The following is a 27,226-nucleotide window of genomic DNA, read 5'->3' as shown; positions in this document are numbered from 1 at the left end:
CTAACATTTGCTCAAGCTCCCTATTTGTTAATTTTTTTAATAAAAAAGATTAGTTTATAAAAAATGAATGGGAAATTAGCATGCTGTGGAATATCAATCTCTATAGTCTGCATTTTCAGTAGTGCCTTGGCTCCACATAGACCCCAAAAGGTATTCTTAAAAACTAAATTGTTGGATTCTGCAAAATGTGCCTACTGACCCAGAAAGACTGGAAGACCTTAAGAATTTATTACATAATTACCAAATTGGCTTCAACCAATCAATTATATTTATGGCCAAAAGGCCCAGAAGATTAATTTATTCTATGCTTTATGACTTTATGATTGCAAAATACAAGTGAACTCAGTAAAAAATAATAATAAATAATAGAATTACTATATCTTGCTTGATATTTGTGATGGCTTGTTTTTGTAAGTCATCCTTTTTAAAATGTATGTATCAAGATACTAAACATATATCTTAATCAATTTACTGCCTTCCTTGTTTTAGTCCCAACATATGCTGATTGGTAAATCTGCAGGCAGGTTCTGTTCCTACCCATATCTCAATTGAATATTTTTCTACAAACACTCAAAATAAGAAGGGACAACAGGTCCAAGTTCTAATATTGTTGAAATTAGGTCTGCAAAAACCATGCCAAAATGTACTGAAACACTCTTTTGAGCCTGTAATTTAAACTGTGACCATTCTAATATTCCTGGAAATTAATACTGAAGCTGAACATTGTAATTAGCTTTTTAGTTATGGGTTAAAGCAAACCAGGACCAGAAACTATCTTAATTTTATTTTGTTTAAATCATGAAATGTTAGCAAGCTGCATTTTATTCCTAATTTGGATAAACCAGAATATTGCAATTAGTTGAGAATAGATTTAGCTGCTTGGCTATAGTGAGGGAGGCTGTTTAGTAATAGCAATAGGACTTTGACATATATTCTGCTTCACAGTGCTTTACAGCCTTCTCTAGCGGTTTACAGCATCAGCATATTACCCTCAACAATCTTGGTCCTCATTTTATTGACCTCGGAAGGATGGTAGGCTGAGTCTACCTTGAGCCAGTGAGACTTGAACTGCCAAATTGCAGGCAGCGGGCAGTCAGCAGAAGTAGTCTGCAGTACTGCATTCTAATCATTGCGCCACCACAGCTCTTAAATTGTTTATGTTGCAATTTAATATATAATCTTCATATAACATGCAAATTGCTTTTATAAAATATATTAAATGATGGTTTGTTCCTGCATGTATGTATGTATATATGTATGTTACCACTTCAGTAGGTATGCTTGCTGTACTTACAACATATCTTTTTTTTCTTATAATAGATATTTTATCTCCTCTTTTTGGGACTCTTGTATCTTCTGCTCAGGTACATTTTATTTATTACCTTTTCAATATAAAATAGAGCATATCTTTTCTGTAGTAGTGTCAAAATTCAGAATAGTCTTTTGGAAATGTAGAATTAAAATACCTCTGTATTGTTGGAAGAAATGTCCATCTGGATTCAGTTCGAAATGGGGAAAAAGACACTGGAAACATGGAGGCTGTTTGGAAAAATGGTTTAATGCTGGACAGGACGACATGCCTTGGAGCTCCGGGATGAAAAGAGAAGAAATGCTGAAAGTCCCTGGGGTTTATGCCCTCTCTGGGCTTTGAACTTCCTGGGGCACAGGAAGAACATGCTGGTTGGTTGCTGTCAGAAGTCATAGCTAGCTTTGTCACAATGTTAAAAAGTTTGCTAGGCATGAACTGACATTCAAGAGTTAAACTAAGAAAGCTTTATTGCGCAGGTCATAAAACAAAATGTTATCTGAAAGTGATTTATTGCGCATGCGTTACACATTCCAGAATTCCTTTCTTCTTTGTTCGGCTGCCAACTTGGCAACCGAAGCTTTCATTATCAAAATGTAACCATTAGTTATTTTCTGTTTCATTTACTTTTATTATTTTCGTATTAAAGTTTGTTTATTAATTAGAATACTTATTAAAGACTTTTATTTTTCTTAATATCTCAAAAGATATGCGGAAGGGAATCAGCCCGATCCATTGATCTCAAATTTCTACAGGGCGTTTTTTCCCCTGACAAGCTTTGTAGGTTGTCTGTGTGCTAAGTTTGGTTGAAACTTGGTGGGTGGGGCAATGAAATGGGGTAGATCTTTGTTATGTAGAATAGACTGGTCTAGGCCTTAATGGCCCATTAACAAAGGTTGTGGGGGGGTAAGTTTTTGCCTCTCTGAGTTTCTACTTCTCTTTTTAGGGGAAATATTCTGCCCTTTTAATATTTCCTAAAATATTTCATTTTTCTAGGAGAGGGGTGGGTGCTAACTTCTTACAGTATATTAAAAAGGTCCAAAAGCCATGGTAGAATGATAGTTTTATTAAGACCAGTATCCCAAAATAGGTGGCAGTTCTAAAAAGACATGAAAAACTGTGCGTGCACGGTGTACTTTTTATTTTAATGGTATTAAAGAATAAGTATCAATTTATTTTAATACATTTATGAATTTAGTTACATATTCATTATACATCTATTATATGGAGTGGTAAGTCAATATTTGTAATGTTTTAACTTAAGAACTACTTTTGTAGTCCTTGATACTTCTCAGGAGCTCTGAGTGCAAAAGGCTAACTAACCAAACTACTGGTAATTAGATATTTTTCATGTGTTTTTAAAGTTTCTTAGGGGCCCTGATTTATTATTCTCCAGCAAATCAAGCCAGATTTGCAGCACGTCTTGTTAAGTAATATAAGTTGCGATCCACAGTTTGGAAAACTGTTTGTTTAATTAGCTGTTTATTCTTGAGAGAATATCCATGCATAAATTAATAGAATGTGGGCATTAATGGCTCAATTAGGAGAAACTAAGATCTCCCAAAAACCCGGCTTAAATTTTGCATCTGCTTTTGTACATTTCTATAGAATGTCATTCGTTAATTTTCTAATATATTAGAATGTTTCTGTTTTATGGATAAGGCAGCATACAAATCTGTATAAACATGGGTATAACTTCTAATGTGCTGTCATTCACTTAATATTGCATTCCCTTTCCTTTTGATTTCTAAAAACTATTTTCATATTTTCCCCATGGCAAAGTTTAATTATTGTATAGATGTGGAATGGCTGGTCCAACAATATCCAAAGGAATTCAGGTAAAGCTTCAGTATTTAATTTCAGCTTCCATTTTGTATTTCTAATTTGTGCATTCTAAATTTACTATTGTCAGTATTGTGAGATAAATGTGTTATTTGCTACATTGGGTAAGAAAAATGAGTTTAGGGCTACAGCAATAGTATCAGTCTTTCATTAGAAGATGTCACTCTTTGGAGAAAACAAAGAGAAAATGTATTTTTGCACTGAAGAACTTTAATTCTTAGCAGTAGAAATTTTGAGTATTTCAGAGAACCGGTAGATACTACCTCTGACTGGCTCCACCTCCAACTATTCTCTGCCTCCCAAGTCCCAGCTGATTGAGAAGAAATGGGAATTTTGCAGTAACCTTCCCCTGAAGTGGGGAGGGAATGGAGATTTTACAGTATCCTTCCCCTGCCATGCCCACCAAGCCATGCCACACCCACCAAGCCACACCCACAGAACTGGTAGTAAATTTTTTGGAATCCCACCACTGATTCTTAGCATAACTTTTATTTAATAATATAACATGTTTCAAATGCATTTAAAATAGTTTCCTGTTAAATAATATGTAGTCTTCATTGATAATACAAGGATAATATCCACTTGGTCAGAATTAATTTAAAATAGTCACATTGAAGCAATAGCTGTGTTCAATGTTTTCTGGTAGAAAGGTAGCATTTACATGTAGTCTCCACTCTGTGTAAGAGTTCTGTTCTAGAACTAGAGATTTTTAAGCTCCTTGGATTATGTCTTCTGCACAAAAGGGCAGGTGTTATTTTCATAACCCTATGTGTCATGTTCAAATTACGTTATTTAACTGCGATATAATCCAGAGATTGACTGTTACTTGCCTACCAGGTATTCAGATACAAGAAATCTTAGCAAGTATTGGCTGATAGATACGAGTGAAAATTCTGGAGCTGTAATCCCAGTGCATTGTGAAATATGTTTCTCCAGTCTATTTATACAATTGAGCAAAGCATGCAAATGGCAACCTCTTTTCCCTCCCCATCATTGGTGGGATTCAATTTTTTTTACTACTGGTTCTGTGGGCGTGGCTTTGTGGGCATGGCCGGGAAAGGATATGGCAAAATCCCCATTCCCTCCCCACTCCTGTGGGAAGATTACTGCAAAATCCTCATTCCCTCCCCACCCCACTAACCTGCGTTCCAGCTCCATTTTCCTGTTCAGGGCAACAAAAGAAGATCAGCTGGGAGGCAGCGGGGGCAGGGCCAACCTATTTGCTGGTTCTCCGAACTACTCAAAATTTCCACTACCGGTTCTCCAGAACCTGTCAGAACTGGCTGAATACCACCTCTGCTCCCCATGAATTCTCTAAGGAAATTCATCTCTTCATTTTTGTTCCCTTTAATGTTTCCTACCAATCTTCTTTAAATTGGGTGGTGCTGAATTGCGCTATCCTCCTTAAGTCATCACATTTATGAAGGGCGAGATGAAGACAAACGGAAGGGGAAACTCAAGTCTGGTTACAAATTTCTTTCAGAATCCTTGTGGGAATGGGAGGATACCCTACCTTATTTTGTGCTTGCGGTGCATAGGAGCTTTTTTCATTCTTGCATTTGCTTTCCAGGAATAACTATGTAATTATACAAAGTTAGAGGCTAGCATTTTTGGAAGTGGGAAGATAAGGTTGACCTTCCCATGCTGCTGTGAATGCAGATTAAATTTTTAAGGTGGAAGGGGAAAAAGTGTGAATAAAACATTTCACAATTATCCTTGAGAATGTTGCTCAAAATATTTTAAAGATAATTAAGCTGTTTCAAATAAATAATAATTAGAGGTTTATGCAAGTAATTTTTAATATATTTTTAAAAACTTAGGGACAAACCTTTATTAATAGTCCATGGAGAGAAGCGAGAATCCAAGGCTGACCTACATGAAGATGCTCACCCTTATAAAAATGTTCGTTTATGCCAGGTAATCACTTTTATTATCACTGCATTTACCAAAAGTATACGGAGGTAGCTCTCGAAGTATGACCTCAATTGAGCCCAAAATTTCAGTTGCTAAGTGAAACAATTGTTAAGTGAATTTTGCCCCATTTTATGACTTTTCTTGCCACCATTGTTAAGTGAATCACTACAGTTGTTAAGTTAGGAACACGGCTGTTAAGTGAATTTGGCTTCCCCATGACTTTGCTTGTCAGAAGGTCACAAAAGGGGATTACATGACCCCAGGACGCTGCAACCGTCATCAATACGAATCAATTGCTAAATGTCTGAATTTTGATCATGTGACCTTGGGGATGCTGCAATGATCATAACTGAAAAACAGAAGTCTCTTTTTTCAGTGCCATGGTAACTTTGAATGGTCACTAAATGAACTGTTGTAAATCGAGGCCACCTGTAGTGCTCTAACCTGATACTATAAATTCATCATCTAGCAAGCATGCTCACCCCTCACCCCAATTTTTTCATGTTCAACTTTTAAATTTTTCGCCTGTGTATTAAAGTGATCATGTAAAACTTTTATTGCTTCTGTTTCCTAAAAAATATTCTCTCTCTTTCTCTCTCTCTCTCTCTCTCTCACACACACACACACACACACATACATACACACACACACACACACCACACACACACAAACACACCACATACACACACAATATATATAATATAGAAAGGCACCAGTAAAGTGAAGGGGTTCTTTTTCCTAATCTTCCGTGCTCTCTCTCATGTTGTATCTCTTTTTTCCTGCATAATAAAGTTGCTTGGGCCAGTAACACTCTCAGCCCAAGTCACCTCATAGGGCGGCTGTTTGGGGAAAATAAGACCAGAAATGTATATTTTCTGCCTTAAAGGTAATGGTAAAGGTTCCCCTCATACATATGTGCTAGTCATTCACGACTCTAGGGGGTGGTGCTCATCTCCATTTCAAAGCCGAAGAGCCAGCTCTGTCCGAAGACGTCTCAGTGGTCATGTGGCCAGCATGACTAAATGCTGAAGGCACACGGAACGCTGTTGCCTTCCCACCAAAGTGGTTCCTATTTTTCTACTTGCATTTTTACATGCTTTCGAACTGCTAGGTTGGCAGAAGCTGGGTCAAGTAACGGGAGCTCACTCCGTTACGCGGCGCTAGGGATTTGAACCGCCAAACTTTCTGATCAACAAGCTTAGTATCTTAGCCACTTAGCCATTGCGTCCCTCGTTTTCTGCCTTGCACTATTTCTAAAAAAAATAAGGCAGGATATAGATAAAATAATGTTCTACTTAAACCTTCTCTAACTTGGCATTTTTTTGCCTATATTAGGACAGTAATTCTCAAAATTCCCAGGCATTATGACTATGTTTACTGGGAACATTGGAAATTGCAGCTTCAACTCATCTAGATGACAATGGCGCTGAGATACAATCTGAGAAATTTAAAATGAATGTGTGACAATTTATTGTACAAAATGATGTACATTTTGAATCGAAGATTGTATTGTGTAGTATTAGCTTTAAGAGGTCTATTGTGCAGTTTATGCAGCAGCCACCAGAGTGCATCAAAATAAAGTAAAGAAAAAGTATTTTTAGTATTATTTCCACATAATGAAGGTGCCCTATACTGAAAAGCATATTTTTAAATGATGTTCTTATTGTAGGCAAAATTGGATATTGCCTTTGGAACCCACCATACGTAAGTAATTTATCATAAATGCTGAATGTCTGCTATAGAAATATTTTACGGTAATTACTTTGATAAATGCCACTGTGTGTGTAGAAATAATTAGATTCATGTTGTTGTGTTTGGGTTCTGAGAAAATACAAATAAAATGCCAATTACCTTGGTATACCAATTACCTCTCCTCGCTATTTATTTTCTCCACCTCTTGCTTTACAAAATATTTGTTTTAGCGTAATCAGAGTGCTCTTTGAATTAATAAACCTAATTCATTTAGCATTCTCCTTCCAGAATTCTCAGAAGTAGCTACACTACTTCTGAAGGTTAGTTGAGAGCATTATCAATATATGGCAAGGTTTTTCAGCTGGAAAGGAAAATGCTTTACTATAAGGTGATGGGCTTATAATAAAATGTTCAATCCTATAAATCTCAACTCTTTTAGTGTTGAAAATACAGATGTCAGTTATACTAATGATTTATATAAAATGTTTCAGGCTTATATACATTGCCATCAGATGCATTTTAAGTTTGATGTCTTTTGTGTTAGATACACCCGGGCCCCAGTTACATTTGTGCATACAGTTACATACGTGGTCTTACAACCATGGATACTTTCAAAGTGTATCAGAAGAAGAACTTTAATGAGTAGGTTTCATTTTAAAAAATGGGTTTTCTTCTCAGGCGTTCACAAAAGCCTGAAAAAGACGGGTTTCTTTTAATGAATAGCAGAGAGGTGATCCACTTTTGCAAGATACAAAGCACTTTTTACAAATAGTTTGCAAAGTGTGTCAGACCTATTCTGTCGTTTTTATACATTGGTCCACAGACATTACTGACTAGGATTCACAATTTTATATTCTCTACATCCGTGATGGCAAACCTATGGCACACGTGCCAGAAGTGGCATGCAGAGCCATCTTTTCAGGCATGCGAGCTGTCGGCTATTGCTCTTTCAGGTTCCGGCACACCAGCCAGTTTTCTTAATGTACATGGGAGCACCAGAAACCAGAAGAGCAGCCGTCCGGTGTGCATGTACGCACCAGGAAGATGATCTTCCAGTTTCTGTGCACAGGCCAGCTGGTCTTCTCACGTGCATGCACACCAGAAACCAACTGGCTGGTGCACATGCACATGCCGGAAACCAGAAGACCATCTTCCTCATCTTGCACATCAGGTAGCTGCTCTTCTGGTTTCCGACATGTGCTTGCTCCCGTTTTCGCCAACACTGCTCTACATGGTACTATGACTTCTAACAATATTCTGACATCCAGGAATGTAGCAATAGTACTTAAACTTATATACCACTTCACAGTGCTTTATAGTCCTCTCTAAGTGGTTTACACTCTCTTGCTCTCAGCATCTTGCCCCCCAAACTCTGGATCCTCATTTTACCAACCTCGAAAGGATGGAAGGCCAAGTCAATCTTGAGCCAGTGAGACCTGAACTGCCAAACTGCTGGCAGCCAGTGATCAGGAGAAGTAGCCTATAGTACTGCATTCTAACCATGGTGCCACTGAGGCTCTTGTAGCACATTTTCCGCGCTATTCTAATATTGTAAATTCCCTGAATTATAGAGCATTATAATTCATATAAGACATAATTTCAGATTAAAGAAATAAAATATTAGAATATTAAAAATATATAAACAGTGGTGCTAGATAGTCTAGTTATTTGTTATCCATAATGGCCTGCACAATACTTTATATTGAAAGGCAAAGGTTCCTTGGAGTCCATAATGGCAGGTATGTATGTGTCTTTTTCTGGAATCATAGTTACTTGTAATTCTGTTTGCAAGACAGATTAAATCATGGATGGCAACAGCCACATTCTGCAAATGTATTCTTATTGTTCGGTTTACATACAATACTAGCCCATTCTGTGCCTTTTCAAATTATGTTATACCAAAAGAAAAAATCATTACATTAGCATTATGTGTGAATCAGGCCAATGTGTTTCTTTTTTGTTTAATGCTCTATAAAGCCATAAAACAGGATAGGACTGATTCTTTAAAAAATTCACCAGATAAAGAGTTTGTTATAACAAAATATGTTTTGAGGGATCAAACAAATTCCTTTTCATTAATTAAAGCCTAGTGATATTCATGTTTACTTTTTTATTTGCTTAAAATGTTTATACAGATAAGATAGTTCTTGACATACGACCACAGTTGAACCCAAAATTTCCATTGCTAAGTAAGGCAGTTGTTAAGTGAGTTTTGCTCCATTTTACAATATTTTTTTGCCACAGTTAAGCAACTCACTTCAGTTGTTAAGTGAATTCTGTGGTCATTAAATCCGGCTTACCCCATTGACTTTGCTTGTTGGATGCTCTTGGGAAGGTTACAAATAGTGATTACATAACCCTGGGAGAGTGCAACTGTCATAAATACATACCATAAATACATGCCAATTGCCAGGTTCTCAAATTTTGATCACAAGGCTATGGGGATGCAGTTAAAGCAAATCAAAACCTGGCACCATTGCTAAACTTTCACATGCATCCCACAATTTCATCTCATTAATCTCATCCTATCCCGAGTGGCATGGTGGCCTAGAGGTGGAGCTCTCACCTCACAATCAGGAACCTGGAGTTCAATCCTAGGTAGCGACAGATATTTCTCTGTCTGGGCGCAAAGACAAAATATCTAGTGTGAACTCCACGTAGACATAATGCAGGGCATCTGGCCAGTAAATGCTCAGCTCCATTCAGTTGCCCCAACTCCACCCCGATGCGAGGGATTACACGGTTGTTAAAAGAAAAAAGAAAAAAACCATTCTATCCCAGGGCTTAGGAGAAAAGCCAAGCCTTAAGCGCTCTTCAGAGCATTAAAAGGTTGAGGGCCTTCCAAATTTCAAGGGAAAAGGGTGTTCTATATGGCAGGGGCTGCTACAGGAAAGACATGTTTCCTAGGCCCCATAAAACGGCAACATTTAAAAGGGGGAGTTAAGTACATGCTCACTCCACCCAATCTCTCCTTATCTTTTATTTTATCTATTTGTATCTCACCTTTATTATTTTTACAAATAACTCAAAGCGGTCCTTAAGGAGACACAGTCCTGTAAATAACCTGGCGCCATGCAATGTAGGACTTTAATGGTAGTAATCAGCAGCTGGAATTGCACCCCAAAAAGTTTGATTTGTTTTCGCTAAATAGCACTAGTATATACTACCTTTATTCTGTTCTGTTCTACTCTACTCTACTCTACTCTGCTTCTACTACTCTATTCTACTCTATTTTTTCAAAGTCTAGGCTACCCATCTCACTATAAAGGGGCTCATTATAAGATAAAAGCAACAATATTAATCATTAAACAGTAATTAAAATGATAAATATTAAGATTAAAATGAGCAAAAATCAACAGATGGAAGCAGTATACAATGTGGTGGAGGTGGGATCTTCTTTAATACATCAACCACTTCCAATACCACCTCTTAGTTAACCTTCAAAAGTGGTCTTATAAACCATTAATCAAAGTACTGTTTCAAAAATGTAAATGCAAAGCTCCTTTTGAGTGGCATTGGGATAGAATTAAGTCTTGTTAAATTAAAATTTGTGCGGTTGCTGCATATTTGGTAACAAGTTGGTAATTAATATTTTCTAAAACAATTTCCCAGATAGTATTGTTTTATTATTATTTTAGGCTTTACTGTTCGTTGTATTTTGCAGCATACTGCAAAGCATACTCTAAAGATGTTTTTGCTTTAATTTCTAAACTATAAATATTTATAACACTATCAGAACCATGTGCAATTATAGAATGAGTCAGTTATATGACTAGGTATATTTTTATTTCAGTACATTTTGATTCTCAGGTGCCAGTTTCTAAGGCAACCTGTTTGGAAGAAAACATCAGGGCAATATTGGACATTTTCTATTTAGAATCTATGGTGATTTAATTACTTTTTTAAGTGTTCACAAAAACAAGCTTACAAAAGAGCATGTGACTATTATATTTATTTAGCCATTTTTTAAGTGGGTGGCCTTACAGGATCACATTTCAAATTGTGAAAACAATTGCATATCAGGTTACATTTTAAAATAAAATGTATTCAATGCACACCGTTGAAATTAGACTAGCTATTTAATATGACAAATGCTTTTATAAAATATCTTTTAAAATAAATAATGGAATTATATCAGTGGAGAATTCATAGACAATACAGTAGTCGATTATTTGAAAGCCCTGTTCTCCAGGAAGCTAAAATCTTTTAATGAAGAGATTAGAGACCCTGAAATTCAGTGGTGGGTTGCAGATGGTAGGCCCCGGTACGAGCGTACCAGAGCCAGCCCGGAGCACTGGATACCATTCCAGTAGGGTGCTCCAGAGGGCTCACCAGCCCACCCGAGCTCCTTACCGGTGTTTAAAGGCTTCCGCGCTTCCGCACAGGTGCATGGCGTGTACAATACCTGTGCGACGCTCCGCAGAGCAGCTGGAGCATCACGGAGGCGCTAAGACACATGCGTGTGCTGTGTGCATGTGCGCGTGTCCATCAGGACACCGCCGGCCCCGTTCCAATGGTTGGAACGGGATTTGCAAACCACCCCTGCTGAAATTTGTATATGTGTAATTGATTCCTCAAATAATCAATTCAAGTTTTAAAGCAAAACTAATGCTTTAGACAGGCCCCCACTATAGCCAGTAAACCCAAGCCTAATACTTGTCATTAACAAAGAATTACAAAATCCTAATTTTAGAGCCATTCAGAATACTGTAAGAGCACTAAAATGGTAATGTAACGTTGCATAAGCCTTCTATGCACCATGTAGCATACAATAATGATGAACATAATATAATATAACAGGACAAATGCACTAAAGGAAAGAGATTAGTAAACCATACATTATAGAAATATTAGGCACTTATCCTTTTGTTTAGATCTGTCATGATTTCCTGCCAATCTAATCTTTCTGATAGCAATATTATATAGTAGCATCTATAAAGGTGATGTCCCAAAAATATTAATGTAATATAGAGCAACAAAATAAAAAAGAATTCAAGCCCAAACAATATGAAGAAAGGAAGATACCTTCATAGTTTTGCAGGAGTATAAATGGGACGTTGGGACTTGCAAGATTCTGTTACAATAGTCTAATAAAAGTAATTTTCCTTTCCCTGTAGTCTACTTCTTGGTCTGGTCTACATATGGGGCTGATAAAAATGACATATAGTCCAGCCAATCAGTTGGATAATCAAGACTGGAATAGATCTGCATTTAGGAAATATCAATCTTGAAGGAAAATTTTAGCGACTCAAATGGATTTATGTAAATGTGCTCTTCATTTTTGGCCTTGGTCTTTTTTAATTTTTATAGTATTTGATATGTAATTATTTGGGGGATATTTAAATTATTTTTACAGGAAAATGATGTTGTTGAATTATGAAGAAGGCCTCCGAGTGGTGATACATACATCCAATCTTATTGATGATGATTGGTACCAGAAAACTCAAGGGTAAGAAAAATTATAATTTGATACTTTGGCCCATGACTTCATGCCACAGTTAATGCCTTCATAACAATTATTGAGTTGGTTATTCGTAGAGGACACATTCTTGTTTATATATTAGTTATTTCTTCCAGAGGTCAAGACGGTCTATGACTCAGCGATGGCAAACCTTTTTTGGCTCATGTGCCGTAGTGGGGGGAGCACAAGGGGGTCGTGTGCGGGTGTGGCATACCCATAATGCAATGCGCGCGCCCCTCAGTGCGCATGCACGCACTACATGTTACATTTTAAAATATAGCGGCAAATCTCCTGGTCATGCAGATTTAAAAAGCAGTATCTGTAATAAATCCTATTTTTTTATCAACTAAAGAACAATAAACAATAGTTAATACTGTTAACCAGAAAGAAGCATTTCAAAATAAATGGTCTTGCATCAAATGGATGACTTCTGAAATTATAGTGAATCTAATTAAATTACTGCATAATTTCCAGGGTGGGGGAGTTGCTGTGAATATGTTATAATTGATGTCTACAACTGAGAAGGTATTGCTTTGCTCTATTTCTCACACAACTCAGAAAGATAAAGAACCTTTTTGTACAGGATAAAGAGTATTTCCTGAATATAGAATGTTTGCTTTTAGAGAGGAAATTACAAAAAATATTTGGTTATTTTCTACACCATAGATATTTGGCCATCTACATGCCCCTTTCATTCATCCGTATAAATAATATGTCAGGATTGCTGCTTTAATATCCTAAGATTGACTTAAAGTTGCTTGGGTCAGACTGTCCTGAACCTCTATGTCTCTGCATGTCCGTCTTTCCTTGCTACAGAGATAAATTATGAATGAGGAAACTTAAAAAAATTATTATGTACCTTACTACTCTTGCCATGCTCTGTTTAGTGGCACTACGGGTTGGAGGAAACCTAGTTTTTTGTGAATCTTCATTCCCTCCTTATTCTACCTCATTAACACTTAAAGTACATGGGAGCAACACAGTTAGAGACTTCCTTTTTCCACGGAGTGATAGAATAGTCAACATGGTGAGGAAAGTTTTATAACAGGCCCAAATGTATTTGCAAATAGGTTGGGGATCCATTAACAGAAGCCATTTCCTTTTCATATAACTGAAGGAAATAAATAAATACTGACTAATATGTTAAAGTGTCTGAATATTTATACGCCCCCCCCCCCCCCCAATATATGCAGCCTTCACTTAACTATCACTGTCAGGGCTGGAATCTTGGTCGCTGAACAAAATGAGAGTTAAGCAGAATGTCACATGACTGCCCACATGACTGTTTTGCTCATTGAGTGCAATCCAGGCACTCCCAGTTGTGGTTGAGAGCAGACACACACAGATTGTTAAACAGATGGAGTCCCAAATAAGGAGCACAGGATGGGAGGGGAACTCCCTGGGAGATTCCACTCAGGAACTGAAAACCAATACAGGATTTTTAGCTCCTGGGTGAAGAGACAGGTTTCCCTCACCTACCTACCCTATCCTACACTCCTTACCTTACTGTGCTGCTACTCTACTCAGGAGCTGAAAATTGTGCTTGGATTTCAGTTCCCTCTTGTACCTAGAGGCTGGCTGAAAGAGCTGCCTCCCTAAGCATGTCAGCTCTCTTCTGTACATTGAAAGGAGCTCTTCCCGTGGGGTGCAGATTTGAGCTCTGTTTCTGCACTCTGTGGGACGACGTCAGTTTTTCTCTACATGTGGAAGGGAACAACCTTGGTGAGGTGGAGGAACAGAGCTTCAAACATCAGGATCTGAGCTCCATTTCTTTATCCCATTGACGGAGTTCAATTCCCCTCAGCAGGCAGCAATTTCAGCCAGCCCACAGAGATGAGAAGTCCTCTTGGTAGGTGGCAGCAGCTGGCAACCATCCGTACTGGCTTCCCCACAGACTTTCTGGGGAAGCCATCAGAGAAGATTGCAAATGGCAATCACCTGATGATGGGGCATTGGCAATTGTTCAAAAGTGCAAACGGATTGCTAATCACCCAGATTGTTATCACATGAGATGGGAGGGGGAATCACATGATGTGAGAGGGAGGCAGAAGGACTTTTTACAATGACCAGAAGGACTTTACAGGCCATAAAACACTTTCTGCAGCCATTGTAACTTCTGATGGACATTAAATGACTGGTTGTAAATCAAGGTCTAACTGTATGATTTCAAGACACAGTAAATGTTCATAACTCAAGTTTGATAGAATATGAAGGATGTCAGAACTGAGTTTAATTTTGCTTTGCAAACAACACAAAGTGAATGTGTTTCTTCTTTTTAAACTATATAATATGTGCTTGTTAATGCTATTTTACTGCTTTACCTTTTAATATTTTAGAATGTGGCTAAGTCCTTTGTATCCAAGATTGCCTCCTGGGAGTCCTGAGACTGATGGTGAATCTCATACGCATTTTAAATCAGATCTAATCAGCTATTTGATATCTTATAAATCTGCTAGTCTGATGGAGTGGGTTGAAATAATTAAGCAACATGATCTTTCAGAGACCAGGTATGTAATTCAATGTATCCTTACATTAAATAATTTCTCACAGTTCCAATGTTTATTATAGTTATAAAATGTGTTTCAATATAAGCAATTTTTAAACTATAAAATTCCTAGAAATGTGTTATGGCATTGAAGATGCATTTTTGTAAATTTGTTACTAAAAGTAATGTCACTGTTTCTTTAGAAAAGCATTTTGATTGTATGTTTAGCAATTTAAGTTAGACTCTGGGTAGAAGCTTTTTGTGAAAATGTGTCTAGGTTTTTTAATAAGCAGTAATGCATTTGGGAAAACAACTTTTAAAATTGTATTATATACTGTATAATTATGCTGTAATAACATGTACTATGACACAATTTGGGAAAACAACTTTGTGTGGTTATTTTTTATGCAGGGTATATCTTATTGGGTCAACTCCAGGTCGATACCAAGGTGATGCAAAAGAAAAATGGGGTCATCTTAAACTGAGAAAGGTAATAGATGTTTATGCTCTCATCTTTCTTGCATTTTTGATAAAAATTTGTAGAACTATGAAAGATTGGAATATTCCCAAGTAAATATTTGTAAAATTATTTATTTATATTTCATGTTTCTAAACTGCCCATCTAGAGGAGGGGATATGAGCGGTGAAGAGGTAATCTTGTGAAGAGGTACTCTTGTTACTCATTATTGTTGAAAAATCCGTTGCCATAGCAGCTTTTCTAATAGAATAATCTTCAGACTTTGAAAACTGTTAAGACAATTCATCATGTACAAATAAACCCAGTTTGTTTCAGTGTTAGGCATTTTGGACTCTCAATTTTCAAAAAAAATTAATAGATGTAAACAAAAATAAAAAGCAAAACAAAAGTGGAAAAGTATGGACACTTTAGGCATGTCACTTATATTTCAAGTTTTAAACATGAAAATTTCAAATTTAGAATAAAGCATATTCTGTAAAATGTGAATTCTGTGTCAAACTAAATGCATTGCATCATTTTTAGTGCAAAAATAATTTTCAAAAATGTATTAATTATACATCTTGAATTCAGTCCTTAATGTCCAGAACAACTGCTTTTCTAATTTTTCAAAATAATTTTGTGAGCAGTGAACAAATCCTCAAAAACAATCAAATTCTACATTTCTTGAACATAATTCAATATAATATTAACATGTTTAATTATCTATACAATTAGTATACAAATATTGTTCTAAAAATACCATTAATTTACAAGATCAAATCATATGTACTAATGTCGCCACATTTTTTTTACATTGCAGCAGAGAAAACATACATCCTTTCAAATATATTCTTCCCCAAATCCAATAAACTGGAAATGGAATCTCTTGATGATTGGTTTCATAAATGGACTCCATCAGAAGAGATAGCTTCTCCGATTTCTTTGAAGCAGTTAAAGTATTTGGCCTATGTTGAGATATTAAAACACCACTGAGTTGATTATTTTGCCACTGATAAGAATTAGGGTATACAGAACTTCCATCTGAAGTTGAGAAAAATCATAAAATAATCTTTACAGAGGAATTGCTCTAAAATAATTGTTCAAGATTATATCCATACTTTCCAATAGAACATCTCATCATTTATTTTCAGGCTTGAATTCTTTTATAAGGTTAATTTTTCATGAGCATGAGAATCTGATATACAACTAATATCAAGATGAATAATTGCCAAGACTTTAATGGAAATAAGTAACAATTTTTGGATGAATCACCAACTTATTGATATTTTATTAAACTCTTATCCCATATAAATTTGGATGATCAGGATTGATTGATTGATTGATTGATTGATTAAAAATCTGGTGAACTAAAATTCAAAAGATAAGTTTTACTTAGTCAGTGAAATCCTTGGTGACCTGCTTTCCAAAAATATTGAAAAGCTTCGGCTGGTACAAAATGCAGAGTTGCCAACAGTTATGTGCACCCCTAGAACAACACGTTACACTCCTACTCTGCAAACTGCATTGGTTTCCATTTTGCTTCCAAATGCAATTCAGGATGCTGGTTTTTAACCTTTAAAAACCTTCATGGCATGCTACAGATACATGAAACATGATTTCCCCTGAAATTGGATTACCGTATTTTTCGGAGTATAAGATGCAGCAAGGTTTTAAAGAGGAAAAAAAAAATTAAAAAGTTTTTGCACTCTGCAAACCTCCCAAAACCGGCCCGTTTTTCATGAAAATGGCCCTGTTTTGTTTTGTTTTTCAAAAAAAGGGCATGAATAGCCCTTAGGAAGCTCGTAGAGTGTTCCCGAGGGGGGGGCAAAAACAAGCAAAAAATGGCCCATTTTTTACAAAAAGGGGCTCGTTTTTTTGTCAAAAAAAGGGCATGGATAGCCTTTAGGAAGCTTATAGAGTGCTGCTGGGGGGGGGGCAAAAATGGGCCGTTTATAACTCATTTCTGCCCTCCCCAGCCCCCAGGAGCTCTCTGAAAGCCTCCTACAGGCTATGCATGGCCATTTTGGTGAAGAGGCGGAGTTTTAGGGGGCAAAAAATGCTGCATTCAGTGTATAAAACGCACCCAGATTTTCAGCCTCTTTTTAGGGAAAAAGGTATGTCTTATACTCCAAAAAAATACGGTAGCTGCTTCCTTTTTTATATTCCAGAAGGCCCTCAAGACCTGTTTACATTATCAAGCCTGGTGTTCCTAAGGAACCAGAAATATCTTTAGATGGCTCTATTTGCTGCAGTGACCAGTTTGCATTTTTGCACTTAGAGGTTTCTATATTTGTAGATTTTTATATGATTTATATTTGTAGTTCTTATTCCATTGTTGTACACCACCCAGAGTCACTTTTGAGTATACGAATTTGATAAATAAATAAATTGGATGCTCTGTCCCTTACCTGACCCTTTAGGTGTTCCAACAGTGAGCCCATTACCACTATAATTGGATCCATCCACTCTGCTGCTGTTTTTTTCTGTTCCTTTCATTTTCTCCAGCATTATTACGTATCCTACATTATACATTATTTAATTAGCAGATTCATAAGAGATTTAGGCTTACTTTTGCAGTCTCTGCAGGCAAGGTTAGAATTTGATAAAAAATAATGGTCAGTCAACCGTAGATGTTTTGTACACACTGCATATCATCTTGAATTGTTCCAATTAGGCAGCCCTATATTGTTGTTGTTATTGTTAGATAATTCAGAAATTTATGCCAAAAAGTGTATTTGGATTGCTGCAACAATTGGTGGTTTCAGTTCATTGTCCTTCAGTTTACAAAGCGACTGGAAACTTGATTGGTTTTATGTAGAAATTGGATGCTGGTTTTCCCACTAACAACAGTGGATATGTTAGCCTGTGTCTGCCATAATGCTGGCTCACTAATATAAGACTTAAAGCTAAACGTATCTGGAAAATATTCAGGGAAGTAAGATTTCAGCACAAATGCCTGCAATAATTTAAGTCTGCAGTGTTGGATAAAATATTGAACATATGCAACTAATTAAGGAGCAGTGTCTTCATAAATGATCATTTGTGTCTCATCTGCTACTTAATTGAATAATTGAAGGTGATAAAGTGTTATTGGTGTTTTTTCTGTTTTTTTCCCCAAACAGCTTCTGAAAGAACATGCAACACAAATACCTGATCAAGATTCTTGGTCTATCATAGGACAATTCTCAAGTATTGGATCAATGGGAGTTGATCAATCCAAATGGCTGTGTTCAGAATTTAGAGAAAGTTTGGGGAGTTTAGGAAAAAAATTGAAGACTACTCCAAATGAAATTCCTATCCATCTGGTAATTGACCGCTTGATACATACAATCGGGTCTGGACATGCGTGAGAGAGTGTCTGTGTGTATTTATAGTTTTAGAACAGCAGAGCATCTACTACTGGGACATTTATTTACAGAATATATTACTGTTAAAAATGCACCTGCCCACATATATATATATATATATATATATATATATATATATATATATATATATATATATATATATATATATATATATATATATATATATATATATATATATATATATATATATATATATATATATATATATATATATATATATATATATATATATATATATATATATAACTATATATATAAAGTTTGGGCGCTTCAATGCAAAAAAAGTTTTTTTTTTTAATGAATGAGTCAGAGGCCATGCTGCTACCATTTATTCCCCCTTAAGCCCTCACCCAGACCAGAAATTCCTGACTTTGAATTATTGTAGTGGGGTTGATGTCCTTAAGGGCAGGGATTCAAAATGGAGGTTCTTGTTCCCATTTCTACACTTAAAACTGGGAAGAAATCTTAACATATGAAACCAGCTTCTTGAATGGTTGCTATGGAGAGATAACTGTATAAAGAGCAAATAATGGCACTGCAAAAAGAAATCAGCTATTTCACCTTCAAAATTTAAGAAAATAGTCTGGGTTGGTTGCTCATCCTTACTGAAAATACATTGTTCATCTCCACAAAATCTGTACTTTGCTTTTTTAAGTATTCAGATTTCAAAATGTGTATCTGATTCAACAAATCTTTGTCAAAGCAGGCATTGTGATTTAGTCATGATTTGAATAAACATAAAAGTCTGTCCAGAAGCTAGTTTCTGTTAATGTAGCAAAAACTCAGAAAAACATAACATGAGTTTTCGACAAACCAATAGCAGCATCAAACTTGACTGCTTTATACTCATGCTCTGTTAGTTGGCAGTATTTTGATGATTGGTAATTGTATAATATGCACAACACATTTGTTATAAATTCCTGGTATTACATTTGCTTTTATTTGTTTAGATTTATCCAAGTGTCGAAAATGTGAGACGGAGTTTAGAAGGTTATCCAGGTAAGATATATATATTCCTGCCTTTGATAATACATTTGTAAGATCACCTGTCAAAATTAAATAATCTTTTCTTTCTTTTTCAGCTGGAGGTTCTCTGCCATATAGTATACAAACTGCACAAAAGCAGCTTTGGCTACACTCTTATTTCCAGTAAGTAAAAATGCTGTCTTTATGGTTAGTGTTTTAAAATAAAGATGTAATCAGACCTTAAAAACTAACACTTACTGTGTCTTGTCTTTCTAAAATATTTTAGAAAAATATTAGTATTAGATTTGTCTTAGAATGTTCATCATAAAAATCCAAACAGAGATTATATAAATTGAGTTTCAGGTGTATTGTAATTATTAGCCTTTTAAAAAGGCTTAGTTATATGCCAATCAATTGATTTTCCAAAAACAACACCTGACATCTCATATTTCAAACATAAGTACAATGTTTTCCGTGTTTCTATTTAATCCTTTCTATTAATATAACTACTGAAATTGTTGTAGATTAGATCTTTGCATGTGATTGGTAAGGATATCTAAATCATCCTTCCCCAAACTGCTCCTATTCCGTGCTGAGTGGAATAGTTCCGCTCAGAGTTTAGATCGCAATATACTTATGAGCCACAGTAGCGCAGTGGTTAGAATGCAGTACTGCAAGCTACTTCTGCTGGCTGCAGTTCGACAGGTCTATTCTCACTGGCTCAATGTTGACTCAGCCTTCCATCCTTCCCAGGTGAGTAAAATGAAGACCTAGATTGTTGGGGGCAATATGCTGACTCTGTAAACAGCTTAAAGAGGGCTGTAAAGCCCTGTGAAGTGTATATAAGTCTTAAGTGCTAGTGCTTGTGCTACTTGGAGCACTGGAGCATTGTCAGGTGGCAAGAAATTGATCCAAACTGTATCTTGTCTTTCCTATCAACTGTTGGGATTTTTATTTGTATTAATTTACTACAACTGTGTACCTGAAATCAACCAGATTCTTCAAATGTGTTCAGTTATGTTTCCCATCATCCCCTGCCATCAGGAGTGAACCTTTTTAGTTGGGGTGGATAGAAGCTATTAACCGTTACACCTTGAAGTCACCAAACTCGAATATTTCAAGTAATGTTCAGTTATTTAAAAAGGAGTAATGTTCAGTTATTTAAATGGTTATGGATTTCGCATCCTAGGGATTAGAATCTAAAAACGTATCTTGGGTTTAATCTGAAAGATTCCTTTCTTTTGTTTTAACCCAAGCAAATGGTCAGCTGAAACTTCAGGTCGTAGTCATGCAATGCCACATATTAAAACTTACATGAGAGCATCCCTGGATTTCCAGAAGATTGCATGGTTTCTAGTGACAAGGTAAGTCTTTTACAGATAATCCTCCGCTTATAATTGGGACTGGAATTTTCATCACTGAGCCATGCAGTCATAAAGCAAGATGTCATGTGACTTAGCAGCCACAATTTCCCTTGGCATCTGGCACAAGGATGTCCGACACAGTTTGGAGAGGCCTGGGGAGAAGAGCTGGCACAGCCAGCAACTGGGTGCATCTTGTCAGCAATGGGGAGAATATGGTGAAGATCAATTGGGCACAGCAGAGACTCCAGAATGTGGAGGGGGGCTGGGGATTTGCACTGAGGTGGCTGGGCATGATGTGGTTACTCAATAGAGGCTGCAGTGAGACTGAAATAGAGGTGGCAGCTGCTGAAGGTCCCGGCCTCTAGTTCTACCCCAGCACTGAGTCCATCATCAAGGAATGCCACTGTTATGGAGGGAGTTAAAGCACCCTTACGGTCGTAAACGCAAGTAGACTGCCAAGCACCCAAATTTTGATCACATGACTGCTACAATAGCCGTAATTTCAGACACAGGTTGTGACTCCCGTCGTTCAATTCTGAACGAATGGTCTTAAGTCAAGGACTGCCTATATGGTTTTTTTCCCCTATTTTTGTTCCTCTTCAAATTCTTGCATTCTGTGCACAAATAGAACTTTTTTCTTCCTTTTTTTGTTTATGCCTGCTTAGTGCCAATCTTTCCAAGGCTGCTTGGGGAGCTTTTGAGAAAAATGGCACCCAGCTGATGATCCGATCATATGAACTAGGAGTTCTGTTCCTGCCTTCAGAGTTTGTAAGTTCATTTTAATCCTACACCGGGTTGCAATGAATGCAAATAGAGCCAATTTGCTTTTTTTATCCACTGCTCAAGAATGTATTTGTGTAAGAAAGCAAAAAGAAAAGTATTTTGCTATGTGTAGCTCAGTTCCAAAGAAAACTATTAGTTATGTAGGCTCATTTAATGGGTGTATTAAATTGCAAAACTACATTATACTTTAATGCTAGAAAAGAAGACTTAGCTGAATCACCAATTTGTTCAATTCTCCCAGTCATCTAATCGCTCTTGATCCTTTATTCAGCAGGATACTTTTTTCTGGACAGTGACTATACTTCAATCTTAAAAATAAATTACGGGTGCTTTGAGGGCTGTAATCAAATGTCCAGTGGTGTCATTACAGACCCAAGCTTTCAGCCTTTTATTTGAAAAGACAAAGATGGATGAAGCAAAAATGATAAAATGAAGTGCTCCAGAAATTTGCTTGCAAATTGATTATACAGCAGGGGATGCTCCAGATGTGAAAATATTCCCAGCTGCATCTTCTTATCCAGTAGCAAATACTCCATCCAGTACTGTGCTGTCTCTATCTCTTCTCTTGGGAAATGTCATTAACTGTGATCATGGAAGTGAACCTTTATATTTATCTTATGGAAGCTTATACAATCCCAAGCAACAATTTGATGCTTACCAAAGATTTTGGTTATAATTCTCAGAATTCCTTGATACAGGCTATAATGTTGGTGAATATTACAAACTGTGTTAACATGTCCTAAACAAGGCAGGTTGCTTATTCCTTCTTCAACCTTTTCAGTTCCTGGATAGAATAAATGCATTCTTCAGCTGATGGCGCAGGAGGGTCCAGGAATGGATTGTTCAATCCAATTGAAGCCTGCTTCAATTCCAGCTTCCCCTGCTGATATCCAATTCCGACTCAGTCTTGCCCAAAAATAGATGTAAATTTTTTTGCTGTGAGTGAAAATTGGTTTCTTTCTCAGAATAGCTTTTCATTTATTTATTTCTTTTGCTTATCTTTAATGTTATTAGCGGAAGGAAGGTGTTTGAACTTGGCTCACAAGTTCTTTCCCACCTGCTTGTGTTAGGATAGTGAATTGTGTGGGTTGGATCCTCCTGGAGGTTCCCAGGTTCCTCGCAAGTTAGCAGCCAGCTGTGCTGGCCATCGGAGTCTATTGCGGCTCCGTTCGGCTTGATTCCGATTACTGGCTTGTAAGAAGCCAGGGAGGCTTCCCTGCATTGCTGCTGGTTTTCAGGGGCTGCAGCAGGCGGACATCAAGGCTGCTGGTGCGTGGAGCGTGTGGAGATAACAAGAGGGCACGCGGCGCTGACTGAACTTACAGGAGAGCTGCACAGCTGACCGGATGTTCTCGGGGCCGTTTGCTCACCAGCACTGCTGGTTTTCCCCAAAGGCTTCTCCCTCGTGAGTATGGGGCCCTGGGGCGGCCATTTTTTGGGGAGACCTTATTGGGCGGTGGCTATCTTGGGGAGGCTCTCGTGGTAGTGGCCATTTTGTTAGTGACCATGAGGCGGTGGCCATTTTGTTTGAGCATCCGGTGGATCACATGGTCGGTGGCCATTTTGTTTCCCTTTTTTCGCTACCACGAGGCTCATTGCGAGTGCTGGCTCCGGTGAGAACGGTTGCAGATTAGTGTGCTGGTTCCTGAACTGGGTAGAGTGAGGCCTTGGGGCACAGAGATCGCTACAGTGCCATGGCTGATTCCCTCGGTGAAAGTAGCTCTGGGGCGACTTCAGCAGCTCCCTCGAAGAGCTCCAAGAAGAAGAAGGGTCCCCCCCCATGATCCTCCTCCACTGGTGAAGCACGCTCCACCAAGGCATGGGGGTTCAAGGGATGGGGAGAAGTCCAGGCAGGTAGGCGGAGATAAGGATCCTCTGTCTTCGGTGAAGTGTCCCTCCCCCCATCCTCAGGGCGGCTCCACTTTCTCCATCCTCTTCTCCTTCAAGGATTTCTGGATCCCCAAGGGCCAGTTCCATCTCACCTCCACTTTCAGAGGTTGAGGACGAGGAAGGCGAGTACCATACGCTTCTGAATACATTATACATTATTCCATACATTATTCCTGCTTCTGAACCAGGACACAGGCACTCGCTGGCTCCCAGGCATGGGCCCAGTTATGACATTGGTGAATTTGCGGACTTGCCTGATAACATTCAATCTCTTATTCATCAAGCCATTGCACATGGCATAGCCCTCCAGGGTCGCCCACCTGACCAGGCGGACGCAGAGCTGTTGGAGGCCAAGCGCAGACGCATCCAGGATCCGGTTGCTTGCCCAGGCAAAACACAGAGAGACGTCTTTCCTTTGCTGAGGAGCGAGGTTTCATTCCAGGAAGAGGAGGAACAAAAGGAGACGGAGCTTTCTGATGATGAAGGTTTGGCACCGGATTCCCCTGCCTTTGCCGGTTTGTTTCCTCCTAATTGGTTCCGTTCCTTGCTATTTATAGCCAGGAGCACTGCAGCCGCTGAGACGGAGGAGGACAAACAGAAGGAGAAGGAGGCCGGGACTGAGGCTTCGACTTTAAGGCAGCACCAAAGAAAAAGTGTTTCTTTGTGGAACCCGTAGCGCGGAAAGAGATCCCTACACCAAAACTGTTTCTGGATGTCATCCAGACGCAGTGGGCCAAGCCAAGTACTTTCCCCACCCCAGGTGGGAATGACAGACAGTTCTATAATATGGAGCCTGATTTCTCCCAGGCATTACAGGCTCCAGAGGTGGACACTCCTGTAGCTGCCCTGGCTTCTCCAACTCCCATGGTGGCGAGTGATGTGGCCGACAACTTAAAGGCAGAAGATAAGAGGACTGAACTGGCGTTGTGTAAGACCTTCCTGGCGACAACATTTCTCGGGGGGGACGGATGCCCCTTCAGCTGGAATAAATGAGCGGGTCTGGACGGCTCTCATTGGTGGCCGATTGTCGTTGTTTGCCAACCGATGGGAGAATGTTACTTCGGATCTCTGGGTCCTCAATACGGTAAAGTTTGCCCTGCGACTGGAATTCCTTTCCATCCCCTCGAATTCCTTTCATATGTTTACGTCCTCCAAATGCACACTTAAGAGACAGCTCATGCGCCAGGCAATAGACCACCTGATGGAGATCCAGGTGGTGGAGGTGGTTCCCCAGGAGGACCGGGGCAGGGGGGTTTATTCCAACCACTTTATGGTTCCAAAGTCCTCTGGGGGTTGGAGGATGATCCTTGACTTTAAAAGGTTGAACCGCTACTTAGTTTACAAACGGTTTAAGATGGCCTCCCTTCGTTCCATTCTGGAAGGTATCAGGGAAGGTGACTACCTCACTTCCTTTGATTTGACGGAGGCTTACCTTCATGTATCTATCCTCCCTGAGCACAGGAAGTTCCTTAGGTTTTCCTACACTGGTAACCACTACCAGTATAGAACTCTTCCCTTCGGCCTTGCCTCGGCTCCCAGGACTTCCACTGAGGTCCTGGCAGCCCTGGCTGCTCACGTCAGAACGGTTCCCATCAGACTTCATTGTTATTTAGATGATATCCTTCTCCAGGCGGAGTCGCCGGAGCAGTCCCTTCAAGATCTAGGTCTGACAGTGGAGACCCTGCAGAGGTATGGGTTCTCCGTAAACTTCCAGAAGAGCCACATGCGACCTTCTACCAGACTGTTGCATTTGGGAGCGATCATAGATTCCTCCTCCGGCATGTGTTCCTGTCCCAGGATCACAGGGCCAGTCTAGTGAAACTGGTCAACCAGGTGCAGAGAGAACGGCGTGTGTCCATAGTCACCTTATCTCAGTGGTTGGGGAAGATGATTTCATGTATAGATCTTGTTCCCTGGGCGAGGCTCCATGCTAGAACTCTCCAGTGGTTCTTGCTCTGGCATCAAAGGAGCAAGCGCAGCACCTCGTCTTTTCAAGTTCGAGTACCCCCCCATGTGAGACTCTCCCTAAGGTGGTGGGTTTCCCCAGCGCTAGCCAAAGGGTGTGTGATCAGGGATCCAGAAAGACTTACTCTGACCACGGACGTGAGCCTTTATTGCTGGGGACACAGCTGGCCCAGGGTCGCTGGTCCCCTCTGGATCTTACACATAACATAAACTGGCTGGAGCTGTGTGCGGATCATCTGGCCCTTCGACACTTTCAGGCCCTTGTAGAGCAAAGACACGTCCTACTTCTGATGGACAATGTGGCCACGAAGGCGCATGTAAACAGGCAGGGAGGGACTCACTCCAGAGCCCTCTGGGTGGAATCTCAGCGTCTGGGCCATTGGGCAGAGAGGCACCTGTTGTCCATCAAGGCGGGGCACATATCTGGAGACGCCAATCACCAAGCGGACTGGCTCAGCAGGGCCACGGTGGACCAGACAGAGTGGCAGATGGAACAGGAACTGTTCGAAGAGATTTGCAGGAGATTTGGACGGCCAGTGGTGGACCTCTTCGCGTCCCCGGAAAATGCCCAGTTCCCCAGGCTTTTCATGTGGTTCTCGACTCGGGGAGCAGAGGGGAGCAGTGACCTACGCAGCAGGTGGCTCCCGAGTCTGCTTTATGCATTTCCCCCACTTCCACTGATTCCAGGGGTGTTGGGGAAGATAGTGAAGGAAGAGGCGGAGATAATCATGGTCGTCCCATACTGGCCATGCAGACCTTGGTTCGTGGACCTCTTAGGTCTGTACATTGTCAAACCCTGGAGAATTCCGCAGGAGAAGATCTCCCTACACCAGGGGGTCCTGGTCCATCTGGAGCCTTAATGGCTCCAGTTGACCTGGTATTTGAGAGTGAGATCTTAAGAGAGGCAAGGTTCTCCTTGCGGGTGATACGAACCATCATGGCTTCCAGACGCCCAGCCATGACCAGAGTTTATAATGCCATGTGGTCCACCTTTTGTACTTGGTGCCGTAAGGCACATGTGGACCTCAAACGTCCCTTGCTCCCTAATATCCTGGAATTCCTCCAGGATGGGCTCGATAGGGGGTTGCCCATAACACACTTCGGAGACACGTCTCAGCCCTGTCGACTGTCCTGGTCTTGGACAGCTGGAAGGGCCTGGGCCGTCATCCGGTGGTGAAGAGATTTCTACGGGGGACGGCTAACCTTCGGCCCCCGGTAGTTCACAGGTTCCCATCTTGGGATTTGTCCACGGTCCTCCTGGCCCTAGTGGATCCTCCCTTTGATCCGCTGAAGACCGTGTCCTTGCAGTTCCTCACTTTAAAGGTGGTCTTCCTAGTTGCCATCACGTCGGCTAGGAGGATTTCAGAGCTAGGTGCCCACTGTCAGGGAGGACCTTTGTATTTTCCATCCTAACACAGTTGTACTGAGGCTTGATCCCGCCTTTATCCCCAAGATAAATTCCTATTTTCATAGGGCCCAGGAGTTAATTCTACCGGATTTCTGCCCTAACCCCTCTCATAGAAAGGAGAAGTTGTGGCACAAGCTGGACAAGGAGAGCCCTCCATATGTACATAAAGAGAACGGTGCCCTCCAGGAAAACTGAGGTGTTTGTTTCTTTCTAGCCTTCTGCCATGGGGTCACGGGTGTCCTCTACCATTAGATGCTGATTGCGAGCTTGTATTGCCAGGGCTTATGAGGCGAGAGGCAAACCGGTACCACAGAGGATAACGGCT

The 27,226-nt window shown here is 39.4% G+C and overlaps 1 protein-coding gene across 1 annotated transcript in view; it reads left to right on the top strand.

Moving 5' to 3' along the window:
- TDP1 (tyrosyl-DNA phosphodiesterase 1) overlaps positions 1 to 27,226 on the top strand; it is a 32,422-nt gene that overhangs the window by 1,257 nt on the left and 3,939 nt on the right. The window contains exons 3-14 of the mRNA XM_081936929.1: positions 1,321 to 1,364; positions 3,089 to 3,144; positions 4,969 to 5,065; positions 6,732 to 6,766; positions 12,111 to 12,203; positions 14,552 to 14,722; positions 15,112 to 15,190; positions 18,280 to 18,462; positions 19,476 to 19,524; positions 19,608 to 19,674; positions 20,748 to 20,855; positions 21,521 to 21,623. Of these exons, the coding sequence (XP_081793055.1) occupies positions 1,321 to 1,364; positions 3,089 to 3,144; positions 4,969 to 5,065; positions 6,732 to 6,766; positions 12,111 to 12,203; positions 14,552 to 14,722; positions 15,112 to 15,190; positions 18,280 to 18,462; positions 19,476 to 19,524; positions 19,608 to 19,674; positions 20,748 to 20,855; positions 21,521 to 21,623 (1,085 nt within the window). The remainder of the gene's footprint in view (positions 1 to 1,320; positions 1,365 to 3,088; positions 3,145 to 4,968; positions 5,066 to 6,731; positions 6,767 to 12,110; positions 12,204 to 14,551; positions 14,723 to 15,111; positions 15,191 to 18,279; positions 18,463 to 19,475; positions 19,525 to 19,607; positions 19,675 to 20,747; positions 20,856 to 21,520; positions 21,624 to 27,226) is intronic.

This window comes from Natrix helvetica, assembly GCF_964273705.1.
Source record: "Natrix helvetica genome assembly, chromosome: 1".
Taxonomy (NCBI): domain Eukaryota; kingdom Metazoa; phylum Chordata; class Lepidosauria; order Squamata; family Natricidae; genus Natrix; species Natrix helvetica.
This window is presented reverse-complemented; position numbering and strand designations above follow the sequence as displayed.